This window comes from Malaya genurostris, chromosome 3 (genome assembly GCF_030247185.1).
Source record: "Malaya genurostris strain Urasoe2022 chromosome 3, Malgen_1.1, whole genome shotgun sequence".
In the NCBI taxonomy this organism is placed as follows: domain Eukaryota; kingdom Metazoa; phylum Arthropoda; class Insecta; order Diptera; family Culicidae; genus Malaya; species Malaya genurostris.
Window position 1 is genome coordinate 278,509,200 of NC_080572.1, and position 18,240 is coordinate 278,527,439.

General features: G+C 38.9%; 1 protein-coding gene across 13 annotated transcripts in view; it reads right to left on the minus strand.

The window, feature by feature from the left end:
- Positions 1–18,240, minus strand: part of LOC131434424 (syntaxin-1A) — a 160,184-nt gene that overhangs the window by 57,776 nt on the left and 84,168 nt on the right. For all 13 annotated transcript variants that reach the window (XR_009230330.1, XR_009230322.1, XR_009230324.1 and 10 more), the window contains exons 3-7: positions 2,498–2,678; positions 2,360–2,433; positions 2,091–2,274; positions 1,949–2,022; positions 1,698–1,835 (exon numbers count right to left, since the gene is read on the minus strand). Coding sequence is in view for 3 of the 13 variants with exons in the window: in XM_058601117.1 (XP_058457100.1) it covers positions 1,698–1,835; positions 1,949–2,022; positions 2,091–2,274; positions 2,360–2,433; positions 2,498–2,678 (651 nt within the window). In the remaining 10 variants the exon portion in view is untranslated. The remainder of the gene's footprint in view (positions 1–1,697; positions 1,836–1,948; positions 2,023–2,090; positions 2,275–2,359; positions 2,434–2,497; positions 2,679–18,240) is intronic.

The window sequence follows — 18,240 nt, forward strand, 5'->3', positions numbered from 1 at the left end:
GGGCGTTAGTTTTTCAGCTGTTCACAACAATTGTCCGTAGTATTACTGCTGTTGGTTGTAGCGTAGGTTGTAAGCCTCCAAAGTAGCGCTTGAGGATCAACGCAAAGTCCTGATGGCAATCACAGTGTGTGTGTACCCACCACTGCGTTGCACATCCTGTGTTTTACTGTCTGCACTCCGTCTAACGCGGACGGATGCCTATTTGCCTGTCCACTCAGTCTCCGTCGGATTAAGGCGAAGAGAGAGGTCAGCTGTGTCAAACAACACCATCGGGCCGGGTTTTAGTCGGTTCGGTGGTATTGGAACAGCCGCTGAATTTAGTTTGTGTTCATTACTGGCTATCTAATCTAGGTTACTAAGTGGGAAAATCTAGGGAGAAAAAACAACTTTTTGAACTGTTGCATTGAGAATCTAGTGGTAATTAGTATCGAGTGAAAAAAGTGTTGAGAGCAAAGCAAAAAGTCAAGCTATAGGCATAAACAGGTAAGAATGGTAAATAGTAAAAGTTCCTATAAATTTAATAATATTTAATTCCACGATGGCAACATTTGACTGTCCTCCGGCTGTATAGGTCGATGAAAAGATATGGAATGCAATAAAATCTACCGCACGGAGTTTATTAGTTTCACACATAGGGACGACAGGGAAGACGAAAAGAATTACCCCAGTAGTTGCTTTCTATTACCCGGCGCTTAATTTATATGCGGACAACACATAATGATAAATAACGTATGAATGAAATTATACCGAAAGAGCCGTTCGGGGAGAAAAATGAATTGCAGGCGTAAATAAATTGAATGTTTCGGACGTGCACTAGGGCGGTTCTGCTGGTGAAATATTTCCTGCCGGCGTCAGGAACTAAACTCCGTTGGATTACTCTACCGGAAAAACTTTGCGTTTCGATTCGCTAGCAAATATGTATAGCCTGGTTCTAAAGTAATTTCAATCTTTTATCGGTCAACCCAGACTTAGAACAAAACTTTAATGCTCATACATTGAAATAATTACACTAATAACACGTTGCCTACCACTAACAGATCGTGATGTACTGCACTCTGACATTTTCTCTCAATCTATCGAAAATAAATCAAAACACCGAACCGGTAACGATCCGAAATAAATGGAAAAATAAAATATTCAAACGGAATCTCCCGGGAAAGCGATGAGCACCGAAAAAATCTATAGCGTCAAGCGCTAAATTTAGCCCCTCCCCCTGCCGAAAAAGCTACCAGTTATGTGACAGAGTTTGGTCCCAAAAGAGCGATCTCTAATCCTAAGCTCTATTTGTGCGACGAAGGTCATAAAATCAATCAATCAGAACATAGGCGCAAGCATTGAAAAAAAAAACAAACTAAAAATACAGAGTCTCAAGCCATTGAAAAACGGATGCAAATTCTACCAGTGCTAGAGGGTCCTGCGTAACTCGTGTCTTTCTAATGCAGGTTTAACACACATACAGTCACGCGAAGCTACACGTAACGCCTGTTAACCACAGGGACTATCACAACATATCCCCCACTTTAACAACCAGTCCATCTCATCGACGTCGTCGTCGTACAGTTTGTCATTCGGTTTGCTATTATCTCCGGTAGTAACAGCCTCACTATCGCAAGAAGCTGTGAAGAAGAGCCAGACCTAGATGCTGCCTGCCGTTTGCCGTAATTGAGGAGTATAATAATAATTAAATTCCACTTTACCTGACTCTCGACGAGCATTGCCATATCCATGAACATATCATGTAGCTCCCTAATTGAATTCTCCAATTTTATAATATCTGCATGCCGTGCCTCGATATCGGCAAGCGTTTGTTTAGCTTGTTGGGTTTCCATTATGATCTAACCAGCCGATAAACGAAAGAAAAGCATTCGAACATTGAGATTAGTTTTACTGTGTTTCACCACCGTGCTGCCGGAAAACGTGCAAAAACCGAACAGGAAACAGACATTACCCCTTGTGTAAATACAGCGGAATTGCCTTGTTCCAACATCTCCTCCAGTTCTTCGTTTGTCGTCGCCCTACCCGCTGCAAAGACGAACGCAGACAGAAATTCGCATTAGCATTAGCCGGTCGAACGTGGAAACGAAACTTACTAATTTCCAATTGTCGTTGTATTCTTCCTTTGCACCGCTCTCGGTAGTCAGTCTGTGTCCGGTTGTACTCGGTCATTACCTCGACGAACTTGCGGGACAGCGCCGAGTGCTGTGTCTTCCGTATCCTTAGATCGGCATTGGACTTATTCGTCTGCTCTTCCTGCTCAATATTTTGTTCGATACCCTGTAAACGAAAACAAACAAAAAAAAAACGTTGACAGTAGATAACGTTTATCCATCGACCATCACTCACTATTTTCTACACTTACCTTAAGCTTCCCTCTTACTCTGTTGGCAGTTTTTTTGATATCGGCCATTAAGTCTTCGAGTTCTTGTTTGGTTTCTGAAATAGAAAACAGAGTGGTTGAAAGTCAAATCACACCCCCGGTTGCCACAATTATACTCACTCTCATCTGACTGTGGGGCCGACAGAATGGCACTGTGCTTTTTCTTCACCTCCTCCACGTTCGCCTGGATTTTGTCGATCATCTCCCGGATGTCCTCCACATCTTTGAAGAACTCCTCCATAAAACCACCCTCCACCGGCACGGCCACATCTTCGGGCATGTCTTCATCATCGCTTTGTGCCTACATTCGAGTGATGTCCGGAACCAAATCGACGACGACAGAAGAATAAGAAAAAAAATACAACGTTAGAATGTGAACAAAAAAAACGCTAAATAAGTTTATGTGAAAAAACACGTAACAGTCGATCTATGATACTAAAAAAATTCGTTTCTGGGATAAAAAGAAATGCTTCAAACTAGCTAAAACATTCGCGCACCAACAAGCGGCAAAAAAAAACAAAAAAACAACCAAGCGCTCTCCATAATTTTGCTCAGTCCAATGGAGAACAGAAAAAGGTCAATTTCTGGCGAAAACATCTGGAACTTTTCCGATCGAAATGAATTCCGACCGACAGTAAACATTCGTTGGAAACAAAAAAAAATGTAGCAATGCAGCAAGGAAAAACAAGAAAATCTTCCGAATAGTTCGCCCGAGTGTGTTTTTAGTTTCACACAAAAAAGCATATCTAAACCGGAGCATTCTTCTAAGCGCACCACCACGGGGGAAAAAAACAAACCAACCAAAAGCAGACGCAGCCCATTCCGCCTTCCTTATTCGTAAACCAACCCACTCCATTCACACACCCTGAACGGCTGAAAGGCTGCTGCTTTCGTTTGAAGCAGCTTTCGTGCCTTCCTTCCTTCGCTGGTTGGCGCCTGCCGAAAATGCTAAAAATAAAATCAATAAACTCGATATTATCGCCTACGTATGCGAGCAGACAGGGCGCGGCGGAACAACCGTACGAGTCAAAAAGAAATATACAATGAAACCACTTTTCCATTTCCACCAACCAAACCACCCACCAGCCAACGAGTGGCCAAAACATGATACCGGTAGTAGAGCCGTTAAAATTTTCTCTTTCTTATGCTCCGTTGATAATATAGAAGACAACGGTCACCCGGGGGGGAGGGCTACACTAATAAAGGTAAACTCGAACAGGCGCCGGATCCGTTCGGTAGCAACACTTGAAACTAGCCTCCCGGTCATGCGATCGTTTAACGCGCTAATACCGCCGAACCTCTCTCTTTGGTTTGGCTGATGATGTTCCGAATGTTTACATTCCCAACACTAAAGGACGCATTTATTTCATTCCGTCCCCGCCGACACCGTCAACGGCCTGAACAGCGGCAGTTCCTTTCGGGCGGAGCTCTGCTCGGCGACGGTAGGTCATAAATCTACGATATCCTTCAATACACGCAGTTTGTTTTGTGAGAGTGCAGGCGATACAGCCGGCTCTCGGCCCAGCTAGGGTGGAAAAATTGATGGCATTTTTTCATCTAATTGACACGTGTGAGCTCGTGCGTGAGAACCATATAACTTAGAACTTAGAATAAAAGAAAAAAACCGAAGAAGGGATTCGCTCGTCGTAGGGTTTCTGAACAACTTTTTATACAACCCAAACTCTCTCGAAGGTTAGGGTTAAAAATATTATCATTTTAGCAGTTTATAAGCATACGAAATTCTTCGATACGATCGTGATGAGCATCCCGAAGAATACGTTTACTCAAGCCCAAACTGGAATTGGACCCAAAGCTGCCGATCTCCAAGGACCATTACAAGATACCCTCGATAACTTGTCAACATGAGCTCTTCAAATGGGTATCGATTTCTCTACGGAGAAAACTGAGCTGGTTGTATTTTCGAGAAAGCGAGAACCAGCAAAACTACAACTTCAATTAAGGGGTGAAACCATTGCTCAGGTCTTCACATTCAAATATCTCGGGGTCTGGTTCGACTCCAAAGGCACCTGGGGATGTCACATTAGGTATCTGAAACAAAAATGCCTACAGAGAATCAATTTTCTTCGTACAATAACTGGATCATGGTGGGGTGCCCACCCAGGAGACCTGATCATGTTGTACCAAACAACGATATTGTACGTGATGGAATACGGATACTGCTGCTTCTAATCCGCGGCGAACCCGTAAAAAAATAAACCATTGATTTTACAGCATAAACAATTGATTCGCAATTAGATATATGGGTTACAATACATTTTATTGTATCTTGACAAGATTTTTTTCATTTCCAACGATTCATTGTATTGTTCCTACGATTCTACAATTGAATTTATTGTACACGTAATGTTTTAAACAATATGCAAACTGTACATTTTATTGTTTTCCAAGAAAACATGTATGAGAAAACTTCATGATTTGAATTGTTACGATACCTAACAACCTATACATTCTATTGTAAAAAGCATTTCCACAATTGATTGAATAGTGTATAACAATACATTAAAATATTTTTCAATGGTCAAAGCAAAATTGTGGCAGGTTTTGTAACAGCAAATCGTATTGTTTTTCAACAATATTTTGTATTCGGGAAAACCCATTTTATCAAGCTGGAAAGAATTCAGTATCGTTGTTTGCGTATTGCCTTAGGTTGCATGCAGTCGACTCATACAATGAGTCTCGAAGTTCTGGCGGGCGTCTTACCGTTGAAAAACCGATTCTGGGATCTCTCATATCGATTGCTAATCCGATGCGATATCCGTTTTATGTCCTTGTATTTTGATGACATGACTCAGAATATAACACATGGATCAATAAGTCCCGAGACTAAAGCAGAGATGGCGCTCGTAGTAAACCAGTAACCACGTCTTTCTAGAGTACTAACCTTTGCTTGAAACGGGTCAAAATTTTAAGTCGATTCGACCAGAAACAGCTGAGTTATCGAGGATGGAGTAAAGTCGTTTTGTAGTTTGTTTTAAAAATAGAAAAAAACCGAGTTTCGTGTTTTGATAAAACATTGTTTTTTAATGGGTAAAAACACCGTGCAAGCGAAACAATGGATTGAAAAATGTTATCCGGACTCTTGTCCATCAAAAGCAACGATTTGTCGGTGGTTCGCCGAGTTTAAACGTGGTCGTACCGACACAAATGACGCGGAACCCTCGGGTAGACCTGTGGAAGCCGTTACACCGGAAAAAGTGAGTGAAGTGACAAAAATTATAATGAAAGATCACAAAGTGAAGCTCTGTGAGATTGCTGAGATGACACAGATATCATATGGAAGTGCCTATTTACTATCCTTCGTGAAAAATTGAGCATGAAAAAGGTTTTTTCCAAGTGGGTGCCGCGATTGCTTTCGATGGAACAAAAACAGCAACGAGTCGATGATTCAGAAAGCCGTTTATCGCTATTTACTCGCAACAAAAAAGATTTCTTGTTTCCCGCGGACCCACACTTAGAATGCGACCACCATCGATGCGTATCAACGTTACCAGGTTAATTCAGCATACAAGTGCCAATTGACCAACCGATGACTAGTTGGAGCCTAGATCTCCCAAAGCTGATCTCCTCGAAGTCAGATCACGAAATTGAAGAAATTACTCCAATTTTAAGTAGTAAAAAAATGCCCTCGGCATCTTAAAGCTTAACGCAGTGTGCCTTAATATATGATATTGAATAAAAAAAAGTCCAAACTTGAACTGTCGCACAGGATACTCCTGACTGTTCGAGCATAAAAACTCACGCTTTTGTGCAGGATGTCCATCAGGAATAGTTGTTCTCAGTTTGTTTTAAAAATAGAAAAAAACCGAGTTTTGTGTTTTGATAAAACATTGTTTTTTAATGGGTAAAAACACCGTGCAAGCGAAACAATGGATTGAAAAATGTTATCCGGACTCTTGTCCATCAAAAGCAACGATTTGTCGGTGGTTCGCCGAGTTTAAACGTGGTCGTACCGACACAAATGACGCGGAACCCTCGGGTAGACCTGTGGAAGCCGTTACACCGGAAAAAGTGAGTGAAGTGACAAAAATTATAATGAAAGATCACAAAGTGAAGCTCTGTGAGATTGCTGAGATGACACAGATATCATATGGAAGTGCCTATTTACTATCCTTCGTGAAAAATTGAGCATGAAAAAGGTTTTTTCCAAGTGGGTGCCGCGATTGCTTTCGATGGAACAAAAACAGCAACGAGTCGATGATTCAGAAAGCCGTTTATCGCTATTTACTCGCAACAAAAAAGATTTCTTGTTTCCCGCGGACCCACACTTAGAATGCGACCACCATCGATGCGTATCAACGTTACCAGGTTAATTCAGCATACAAGTGCCAATTGACCAACCGATGACTAGTTGGAGCCTAGATCTCCCAAAGCTGATCTCCTCGAAGTCAGATCACGAAATTGAAGAAATTACTCCAATTTTAAGTAGTAAAAAAATGCCCTCGGCATCTTAAAGCTTAACGCAGTGTGCCTTAATATATGATATTGAATAAAAAAAAGCCCAAACTTGAACTGTCGCACAGGATACTCCTGACTGTTCGAGCATAAAAACTCACGCTTTTGTGCAGGATGTCCATCAGGAATAGTTGTTCTCAGTTCTATTAGAAAATAAATAATATGAAAATCATACTTAAGTCTGATCCACTTAAAATCTGACAAACTTTATTTAATTCGATGCCAGTATGTAACACGTGAATCAAAAAAGTTCCGGCACTAACGAAGAAAAACACCTTATTTTGGCAAAAAAACACTTTATTCAACACCAGCAAGAAGACTTTAAAGGGACGGGTATAGCGTGATGGGTTAGTCGATGCCTTTCACGCAGCCCACCTGGGATCGATTCCCAACCCTGCACATAGGGTCAGAAAAACAGGAAGTGTATGACCTGAAGATTAAAACTTCTATAACTGAAGTCATTGGGGGACATATCCCGTAAATATGGTGGGTGCGGCAACATTTCGAAGATTAGTTCTTGCAATTTCACCATAGTTGTCGTTGTCGTTCTTGGTCCACCGTGAGCAAACGCTGCTTCCACTTTCATGTTTACAGCCGTATGCGATACGTTCGAAAGTATATCAAATTTATATTGCCGTTTACGTTCGAATCAATCACACTTTCGTACATTTAAACAACATACATGCATAAGAACAACGCTAATCCAACTTTAAACCATTAGTTCTTGTACCGACTTAAGTTGTAATGAAAAATGTCTGATATTATTTGTTATTTGACTTGTTTTTTCGCTGATTTTGTATCATCATCCTTGTTTACGTCCGTATCAACTATTCGACGAACGGATACTTTCGAGCGAACGCGAACAAGCCATTCTTGTTTTCACTCGAATGTGTACGAACGCGTTTCCTGTGCAAACGAAGTATCAGCATCGCAGGAAGTTTTTTTAGAAAGATTCAAGAAAACAAAGAAGTGAAGAATGCTACATAATAAATAAATATCGTGTTCAAAATCAATTTTATTCAAGTCAGTAAATAAAATTTCATTGCATTGAGAATAGCAGTCCGATCAGTAGTATCTGCGGAAAATATGTTGCCTTTTTCTTCGAATTTTGTCACGTTTTCGATAGTCTACAAATTTATTACAGTGGTAAAATCATGCATTCAATATAAAATAAAGCATGTTTACCCATGACGTGTTTTCCATAAAGTACCTAATAGATTTTGTAAAATTTGATGCGTAAAAATTTGAAACCGCGCATATATTTGCAGGCTCGCCAGAAAAAAAAACAAGCATTTTACTACGACTGCTATGCTTTCTAAATGTTTTATTCAAAATTTACCATTTGATTCCAAATCACCTTTACAGTCGAAAACAATTTTGTTGGAAATCGGATAACTACTTTTAATGTATTCGAACGGATGATCCGTCTCCGGAACATGACCGAACGAATTGTAGATTTCTACCCCGCAGTCGACGACCTCTCCCTGGTTCTCTGCTGAGCATCACGTAGGCCATTCTCTCATCCGGCATTCTTGCTGCATGACCAGCCCACTGAAGTCTGCCGTGTTATAAAAGCCTTCCAATGTTCGCATGTTTGTGTACTTGATACAGATCGTGATTCATGCATTTACGCCATTCTCCATTCTCTTTTTTTACCGCCGATCGTACCCCATCAATCTCCACCTCGGATCCTACACCGTTTGGGCTGTCCCGTTCTCTATCAGCCACCATGTACTTTGTTTTGGTAGAGTTTATCGTCAACCCTATTCCCGCACCTTCCACAGCTCTAAGTTCCAATAATATCAATGTCGTCCGCAAAACTATATAGTATGTGAGACTTATTGATGATGAATTTCGATCCATAGAACGTCGCACGAATCAGTCAAATTAGCTTTGTCGGAAAGCTATGTTCTAACATGATCTGCCACAATTCGTTTCGTTTCACTGAGTCATACGCTCCTTTGAAATCTACAAACAGATGATGGGTCCGCAAGTTGTATTCCCGAAATTTATCTAGAATTTGTCGCAAGGTGAACCAGATGGTTCGTCATTGAACGTCGTTCTCGAAAACCGCATTGGTATTCACCGACAAGGGATTCTGTCAATGGACGCAGTCTGCCGAGATCCCGTCCCAGGTTTCAACAGGGTCCTGACGTTTCAAGTACCGAGTTTCCAATGAGATTCCTGTTTTGAGCTGCCCCTAACATGGGGAAACAACCACTCGGTTTCCCCTTCCCTGTCAGTCCGTATACGACCATAACTCCCAGCGGGGTTGGTTACCCAATCTTCACTAAGATTGCTCAAGTTGCAAGTTACGTGTCATCTATCTTGCGAAATTATGATTTACGGTTTAAAAAAAAACTATTTGGTGGTTTGCTAGGTAATGACTTCATTTGGCCGACTGGACCGTTCAGCATCTTCAGTGCGAGCACATTCAAACTCAGCATACCACCGATGAATAGCTGTTGATAAATCAACACACGGAATTGTTTGGTATCCATTTTTTTTTAAACTTGAGTGAAAATTAAAAAGTAAACAATAGTGAGTCAAATTTAGAAGAATTTCCCCGTTCTATTTATCTTCGGTCTAAATGACGATTTGAAATTTCAAACACACTCCACTCTCTAGTTCCGGTTCCGGAAGTCGGGTCAAAAAATAAATCAATAGTATCTTATGAGATCATAACACTACAATCCAAAAAAAATTGAATTTTACAGGTGACTTAATCCCTCATACGATGTAAATCATAAAGACCTAATTTGTCAAATGACGAAAAATCTTATTTGTAATGACTTAATGTTAGATGAGCTTTAAATGCACCTTTTACCAACCAAGCAGATGCAAGTGTTTTTTTAAGTGTGTACTCATTTGATTTTTACTTTGTGAAAATCGGTTTAGACATCTCTGAGAAAAGTCTTGCGGTTACGCGGATTTTCGAAGTTACGTGTTTTTTTTCGCACGATTTTTTGCGAGGTACCTCAGTGTATTTTTTTATTGTTCGACCCACAACCAAAGGATCGCGGTGTAACCTTTTGGTTTCGTAGTGCTCTTGAACAAACGTCGAGACGAAAGTTTACGATTTCTCACGAAGAACCTTAATACTATAACATCTCATTATTTATTTTACTATGGATGCAAGCAATATTTTATAGAAATGAAATTGAATGGAAAATTGTTTTCTCCAGTATCCTTAATAGAGTAAGTTTATTATGCATGCGCTTAAAAAAGCCTATACCTTTTTATCTGACCCGATGAAGACACAGGAATTCCATGCAAATCGCTTGTCCCCTACGACCATCAACTAGTCACATGCCAATATTGATAAGCTTGGCGAGACTGGACAAGAAGTCTCAGATCAAAAGTCAGGTTTACCAGGTTACCCTGAATCCCAATTTTGACACTAAACATAATTGAAAGTAATATCCAAGTATGTTTAAAAATTAGAGACATTCCTCTGTCTCTTTAATGGCTCAAACCCAAGTAGCACCTGTAACTTGTTCATACAAAAATAAAATAAAACAGATGCTGCATAATGGTCACATGCCAAACACGGCGAAACAAGTCGTTTATGATGGTGACAATGGAGTCAAAACAATTAACTCTTACGACGTGTTCGCATTGGCAGTTTTTGGTCGCCAACTGGTCACCGTAACAAAATGGGACAATGAAAAAGTGACACACTACAAGACAAAGATAATGCCCGGACAATAATATTAAATCAATAAGTAGAATAAGTAGAAAATTCCTTCAGTTTAAAAAAATTGGCTATAGTTAAATCTACGCTTATACGAAATTATTTTCAAGTACATGCGCGAAGCACACTTGTTTCGTTTTGGGAAGTACATTCTCTCTACCAGAGAAAATATTTCTACACTTTGTCACGGCAGTGTAAACATGGAAAAACTTATGCCAATGGCTACCATAATGACCAGGGAATGAAACATTAATTAAATTTGTAATAACTGCAATTTTTAATTATTGCGATTGATCAACTGTTTTAACCTTGCTATATCAAAAAATAATATTAATCATAGAAAAGTTCTATGTGAACAAATTTGGACTTTTTTGCTGTACATTTATTATGACGGGCATAAAAATATGAATATTATTTTGTATGTCGATGTTCTGAAACCCAGAATATCGAAGGCGCGCATGTTTTCAATAAGTACAATGATCAACTTCACCATAAATATCGAATATCACTTAGATTTTGACTAGATATAGTGAGTTTAAAGAAAATTGAATTCTATATTTTAATTCTGATTATCGGATACCAATTTTTGGTTGTAAATGTTGAAAGGGAAAAACATCAACAAATGGTAACTTGACAAAGCTTATATTTTCTGTTGCTTTGTGACTGATGTGCACGCTAAATCAAATCAAATATTCGTTACTGAGAAGTTGTTTGGCAACTCGTGGTAAGTCACACAAGCTCCGCCTCTTTCGCTTTTCAGGTTACATAACAGTTATAATGCACGTTGCAAAGTCTTCTACTTGTTCCATGAATTTGAGTCGTATAAGTTACTGTCATTGAAGTGTAATAATGTGTGCTACTTGGGAACCTACTGGTCCACATTAGAATTCCTACATATTACAAGGTGAGCCATTTAAAGTAGAATTCACAGATCAACTATTGACATACCGCGTTGCAATCATCACTCCAAGACAATTTTACCATGGAACAGTACACACCAAAAGAACGCGCTGAAATTGTTCAACTTTACATTCAACATAATTTATCAATTGCGAAAATCGCGTTTCGTTAGAGAAATAAAATCACAAGTGAATGCGTTAATAAACAAAGCCCGTTCTATACCACTGAAAACCATCAATTAATTGAGGAACAGCCTCAGTACGACCAAAAAGTTACAGTTTGGTGTGATGTTTGAGCGGATATGGTGATTAGTCCCTATTTTTTTCAAGACGAGGATGGAGCAATGAAAACTGTTATTGGCGATCGTTATCGAGCCGTGTTAAATGATTTTGTGATGCCCATTGCTCGTTAAAATGGTTTTAATGGCAACCGGTTTCAACAGGATGGTGCAACATGCCATACAGCTCGGCTAACAATCGATTTGTTACGACCATTGTTTCCCGAACGAGTCATATCGAAAAACGGTGATTTTGATTGGTCCCCGAGATCACCCGATTTTACGCGACCACACTCTTTTGTGAGGCTATTAGTTATTTTTTTATATATATTTTGTTCAGAAACAAATGCTTCCACTTTAAATGGCCTACCCTGTACATGCAGAAAAGTTGCCTGTCAAAGCATAAATAATCATGTAACACCCGGTCGAACTTCGAAGGGATAAAATGGATCTCAAACAGCCCGAACCTGACTTCCGCACAAGACCTGTCGAGAAGTGAGGCTGATTATGCTATGTACCAATATGGAGAAAAAAATGTCTTCTGTCTGTAGGCGGTTTCTGTAATATTACGTCACGTTTTCACCGTACACCCAAAGCCACGAAGAAGAAGTAGCAACACGTTAATCAATTGCTTTACAATCAAAAGCGAAGAAATTCCCTTCTGACGCAACTTGTTTACGAACGCTATTTTTATTTTCTTTCTCATATTCTTTATGACATGACGCTACGCTAATGAAAATCTCAAGAACAGGGAGGAGGGAAATCTGTCGCCCATCCATATATTGCTCTCCGGACGACCAACACAATGATACAGATAGTGTACGATGAGCTTACACCAACAAGGCAACACACCAAAAGCCTACAACCGGAACCAGTGTGAGAGAAAGAACGCACATCTGGTGCCAGTGGTTCGTGCCTCTCGAGCAAGACGAAAACCACCCAATGGGTTCGAAAAATGCGACAGACGTGAACATCGTCCCTGTTTTCATTATTCACGTCTCACAAAAGCCTGTCTGCAGATCGGAAAGATAGTGTTTTACGGTTAGTTTAGCTATTGTTTTGTGCTGTCGTACGGTTATGAGATCTTATATAATGGCTTTCAAATGTCTTTCACAGAAGTTTGCGCTAATCGTGCCTTTTGTTGATGTGTGTTTCGATTACGGTAATATCGTGATTAGTTTCCGATTCATGAATTCCGGTGGTAGTGTCCGTTCTGCAGCAAAAATACACATTCCCGACGACAGAGCAGCTGGTAATCCGTCAATCGATGTTAGCCAGATCGTTTCATTTCAACACTGAATTTTACTCTGTGGTTGTAGTAGGAGTTTTCCGCGCTTGATGATAAAGCAATGTTTCGGAGCAAAGTGAAACACGATTTTCACTACTGTTTTATGTAATTGTTTCTTAGCACTTAAACGACTGTGCACAGCACCCTTTTTATGACGTTTCGATTTTAGCACGGTTCGAGATAAGCAAATTTGGTTGTGAAAAATAGTTTCATAAATTTTTCTCGGAGATTTCTAGAAACTTAGACTCATATAAACAGTCCTATGCTCCCATATAAGGTTTCTGAATTTCATTTGGATCCGACTTCAGGTTACGGAACTACAGCATGATATTTTTAATGAAATTAAAATAATGTCGCTCAATTTGCTCGTAGATGGCTGAACCGATTTCGTCCATCTGACATTCCAATAAAAGATTAAAAGGTCCCATAAAAACTGCTTGATTTTTAATCAGATCCGACTTCCGGTTTAAGGGATACAGGTTGATTAGTGTAAAAAAATTTACAAAAAATTTATCAGGTTTATCGGGTTCATAGATATTGAGAGTCGACGACCAAATAAACTTATTTTAGTTTTTCCGGTATTCGGTTTTCGATCCCGGAAGGTACCCAAAAATTTTATGTGGAACACATTACAATTTCTCTATACAGATTTTCAAAAATTTCGAATCTAATGGAATGGTTAACAATCCATTAGGCGTATTCAACTGACTTTGGCTACACCGATTTCCGAATTCCGTGTCCGAAAGTATCGGGAATAGAGAAGCTAAAAGAAGGCCAAAACAAATTTAATAAACAAAAATTCAAACAAAAAAAAACTTTTGGTCCCATACAAAACTGGTGAATTTTATCCGATTCCGACTATCAACTTTGAAATTACAGGGTGATTAGTTTTCAAAATCAAACCGTCATATAAGATGATGATACAAAAAAAACCTTCAAAGTTGGGCTCTAAACGTTATACTAATTCATGGCCATACGATCTATTTTGAGTTATGCGGGTCTCTGAATACCGTGAATAAAGACAAACTCGCTTCTACATCTCATGGAATGCTTCAGTGGCGTCTCGTGACAAAATTTACGGGTTGTGCACTGATTATGTGGTATACACATCATATAACAGTTCGTATTAAGTGAAAACTAAAGATCGAGGAATGGCTACTCGAATGTGTTTTTCAATGCAATAAAATAACGATATACTTTTGGATGGGATTTTTTATTATTAAAGCTCATTTTTGTCAATAATAATATGAACTAATAATGAAAACAATAGTAGAATTCGGCACTCTGCACGTCCAGCAAATCTGTCAAAAACTTCCTCAAAAAAATCGCTTCGACGTTGCAACTGAAACAGCAATTTGTTTTCAACTGCCATAAGCATAAGCCTCCGAAGCCTTTCCTGAAGGTGCTCAAACAAGTTCTCACAGAGTCAAACGTGACAGTGAGCAACAAATCTCTGAGCTGAGCTGAGTAATCTCGTCTGTAGTTGAATCTGTGGAGTAACTCATGGAGGAATATAGATGCAGTGAATTTCTTCAATTTGACCGGTTGTGCAGTGCACGAGGTGCGCATGAGGACGGGACGCCACTGGAAAGCCTTATCGATATAGATTAAAAGAAATAATTTTAAGGTTTCATACAATTTCTATCTTCGATTCGTCTTGTAGTTTCAAAATTACAAGGGAATAAGTGATTGAAATTTAAAACTGTCAGTTTGTGAAAACTAAAAACATCGAAGAATATTCACGCAAAAAACACATGCGGATTTTTAAAGAGCTATCATCTCACTGCCAAAGAAGTTCCGTTGTCCGTTCGGTGTAGAGAAACTCCTGTCCAGTTTCTCCCCAGGTTTATCACTAGTGGACTTGTTTCTAACAAGCTGAAGGTCAAAGGTGCCAAACGGTTTATGTGGAATTGTTGTGTCTTGATCAAATGTCACATAAGAAGGTACAGAGCATGCGTAACAAATGTATTCAATACCGGATACCGCAGAAAAAAAAGCTGTGGCACTTTCTTCTCACTAGAAATTATTCCACAGTAAAGTTTTTCGAATATACTCATCAACTTCCGACTGAGCGCAAATCATCTCCCACATACACTGTTTTGTTCTTTTTTATGATTTCGTAATCCGCATAGTGCATATTGTTGTTGCCTTTAGCAAATTCATTTGATTTGCACTCCTCAAAGAATTGAATGTATATAACACAATTCGTTTTATTCTGTTGAAGCAAATGCACCTACTTTAGAATGCGGTGCATTTGCCTCTTAAGCAAACGTAAAACGAGCCCATGTTTTATGTCAGCAACAACGGTATTTTTTCTCGCTACCGATGGTTCTTTTTAGATTATTCGTTAGGTTTACCCATTCCATCGTTCCGACCGTGAGCGGTTTACTTTATCGACTGTTTCGGATGAGATATGAAAGCGCGCTGTCATTCAGTGGTTTGGTAGCAAAACAATAGTCAAATTACACAAAATCGAATACTTTGGTTCACTTCGGTTCAATTTCAATTCAATAGAATATTTCGCACGCTTCCGCTGTGTCTTTAACACATTTTGAATTGGAAAAGTTCCAAGAATTCTTCCAGACGTAGGACTAAAAACCAGCAAAATAATTTAGTAACTTTGCTATTTAGGGGTTGTGGTACCGCATGGGTGCCGGTTTGTACTAAGTACACGTAACTAATCGAAAATACGGGCAAGTTAATGAAAAAACTCACTCTACCATTCATCAAAGCAAACAAAAGGCCACGTACAGTCTGTCAAGTGAGAGCGTAGCGGCGATTTATCACAGACAGTCAGTTATAGACATTCACTTTTTGCGTTTCTCTATGGAAAGGTGATAGAATTGCTGAAGAAACCGATTTTTGATCCGAGCCCCGGAAACCCATAGTATGCCATTCGACTCAGCTCAACAACTGGGAAAATGTCTGTGTGTGTATGTAGGTATGTGTATGTGCACCTTTCAAGGATTTTTTACCGCTCAATTTTCTCAGAGATGACAGAACCGATTTCAACAAGTCTAGCCTCGTTTGAAAGTTACTATTAAATTTAGGATCAAGTTCTAAAATCAACCGGAAGCACCTTCCGGTTCTGAAAATATAATAGTATAAGCGAAATGATTGAATAATGCATTAAAGGAACGCATAAGATCGCAGGTTCGTGTCTTGTCTCTGAGCGTATCTTTTTCCAATAAATCATCTTTTCTGTTAGTTTTTCATTCATTTGGCCTCTCCAATATATGTTTCCACTCAGTCATTGCAAAAAACTGAACTTAGTTATGGCAACTGTACGTCAGAGGAACTAAAATTAATAAATCATTCTTGCGCTGTATTCAAAAAAATTTGCCTTGCCTTCACGTGAAGGAGCCGAAAAGGTGAACATGAAATGTGTGAAACTATCTCAATAAACTATTCGTAAGTTTTAGCGCATTAATAACATTATCAGGAATGGGATTTTGTGAAGATTTGGCTACTTGCCACTATAATCAAGGAAGCCTTCAGTAGAACTGAGACATCACAATAGATTGTATCGAAAAGTACTTTGGGACATCGGATTGGTTGAAATTTCGTCCAAACGAGATAAGAAGAAACTCCTTGCAATTGTCGCCTGGAATAGGAACACGAGGTACTTTATAGATGAAAAAATCAAAATTTTAACGCTAATCACCCTGTAACTCCGGAAGCAGAAGTTGGATTCGAATAAATTTCAGGATCTTGGTATTTGACCACAATACCTTTCATTTGAATTTCATATTGTAAAAATCGGTTCAGACATCATTGAGTAAAGTTAGTTCATATATTTCGAATTTCATGAAATTCAGGAACTTTGTATGGAACCATAAGACCTTTCATTTGAATCTAAGTTTGTGAAAATCGGTTCAGGTATCACTTCAGGATATTTGCCATCCCGGTATCGGCACAAAAATTGGTTTTCACAGTGATTACATAACTTTTTGTATGAGAAACGCAAAATAATTAAATTCAAATTAAACTGCTAGGTGACAATGCACAGTGGTCCGAAACGGGAAATTAGCGAAAAATTACAAAATATTTTTGCTCTTAAATATTATTTTTTTGTAGTTAGTATTTCCACAAAAATTGTTTCTAATCAAATGGCGCATCTTTGGATATAAAAAGTCATGTTTGGATTGAGATCTGAATTCTAACTTTCTTAATTGAAATTAAAATTTTTTTAACTTTATAGTAAAGTTAAGGAAATTTTATTTTGAGCAACTTTTCTGAAGAAACCACCTTTCTAGGCGCTTTCACTCATTTCCGACTTATATTCAAGGAGTGTGTAGAGAACATACGTCAAAAATTTGCCTGGAATGTATATTGATGGATTCATCATGTCAAAATACACCCAAACCTCCGTTTACGAACACTTTTTATACGTTACCTCTTTTTACGTAATTTTTTTACGAACCAAATCCCAAATAACGTAGACTATTTTTACGAACCTACTTCGTAAAAGAGGTTTTGGCATACATCGAAAGCGATTTCCGGCTCCTTTAGATTCCATGGAAACTACTACAATATGGGTATTTTTGAAACGGGTTTAAAGAGTAGATTCCGGAAAATGATTTTGAAGTTGGTTCTGAAGTTCAGGATAGCGATTTCCGATTTCTTGATATTCATTGAAAGCCGTTGCAATATGGGTATTTTCGAAAAGAATTGGATTTCAAAACGACCACAAATATCTTTTTTTTTCGGTACCTACGCACCAAATCTGTTCAGGGGCTGGGCCACTAGGAGATTGATAGTACCTATTAGCTCTCTCCGGACGTTACCAGCCTAGATGCCGTGTGGAATCTGGCGAAAAAAAAGGAACCAAGAATAGATCCACTGGGTTCCTGCTTCCATGTCGTAAAAGGCGACAATTGCAGGAGTTTCTTTTTCCTTTCAGTTCTCAGATATTTTCAATGTTTCACTTCTACTCTATTTAACTAAATTATCTCTTTATTCAACCTATCAATTTCCGTCTAGCTTCGGAGAAAAGTTTTATTTGGAATGTTTTCTTCTTCCATGTTATTGATTGGGGAATAGGGAAGTTTTTATTCCTTACGTGGAAGTATTGCAAATTTTTTTTTGTGAATCAAGACTTCCCGGGACTTCAATATAGGATATTGTTGAAACGTTCACTCGGGAAGTCAGTGAGATTAGTGGTGCATCCGAGCATCTTGAAACCGGAACATACTGAGTCGCGCGTGAATAATACCAATACTTAAATTTTT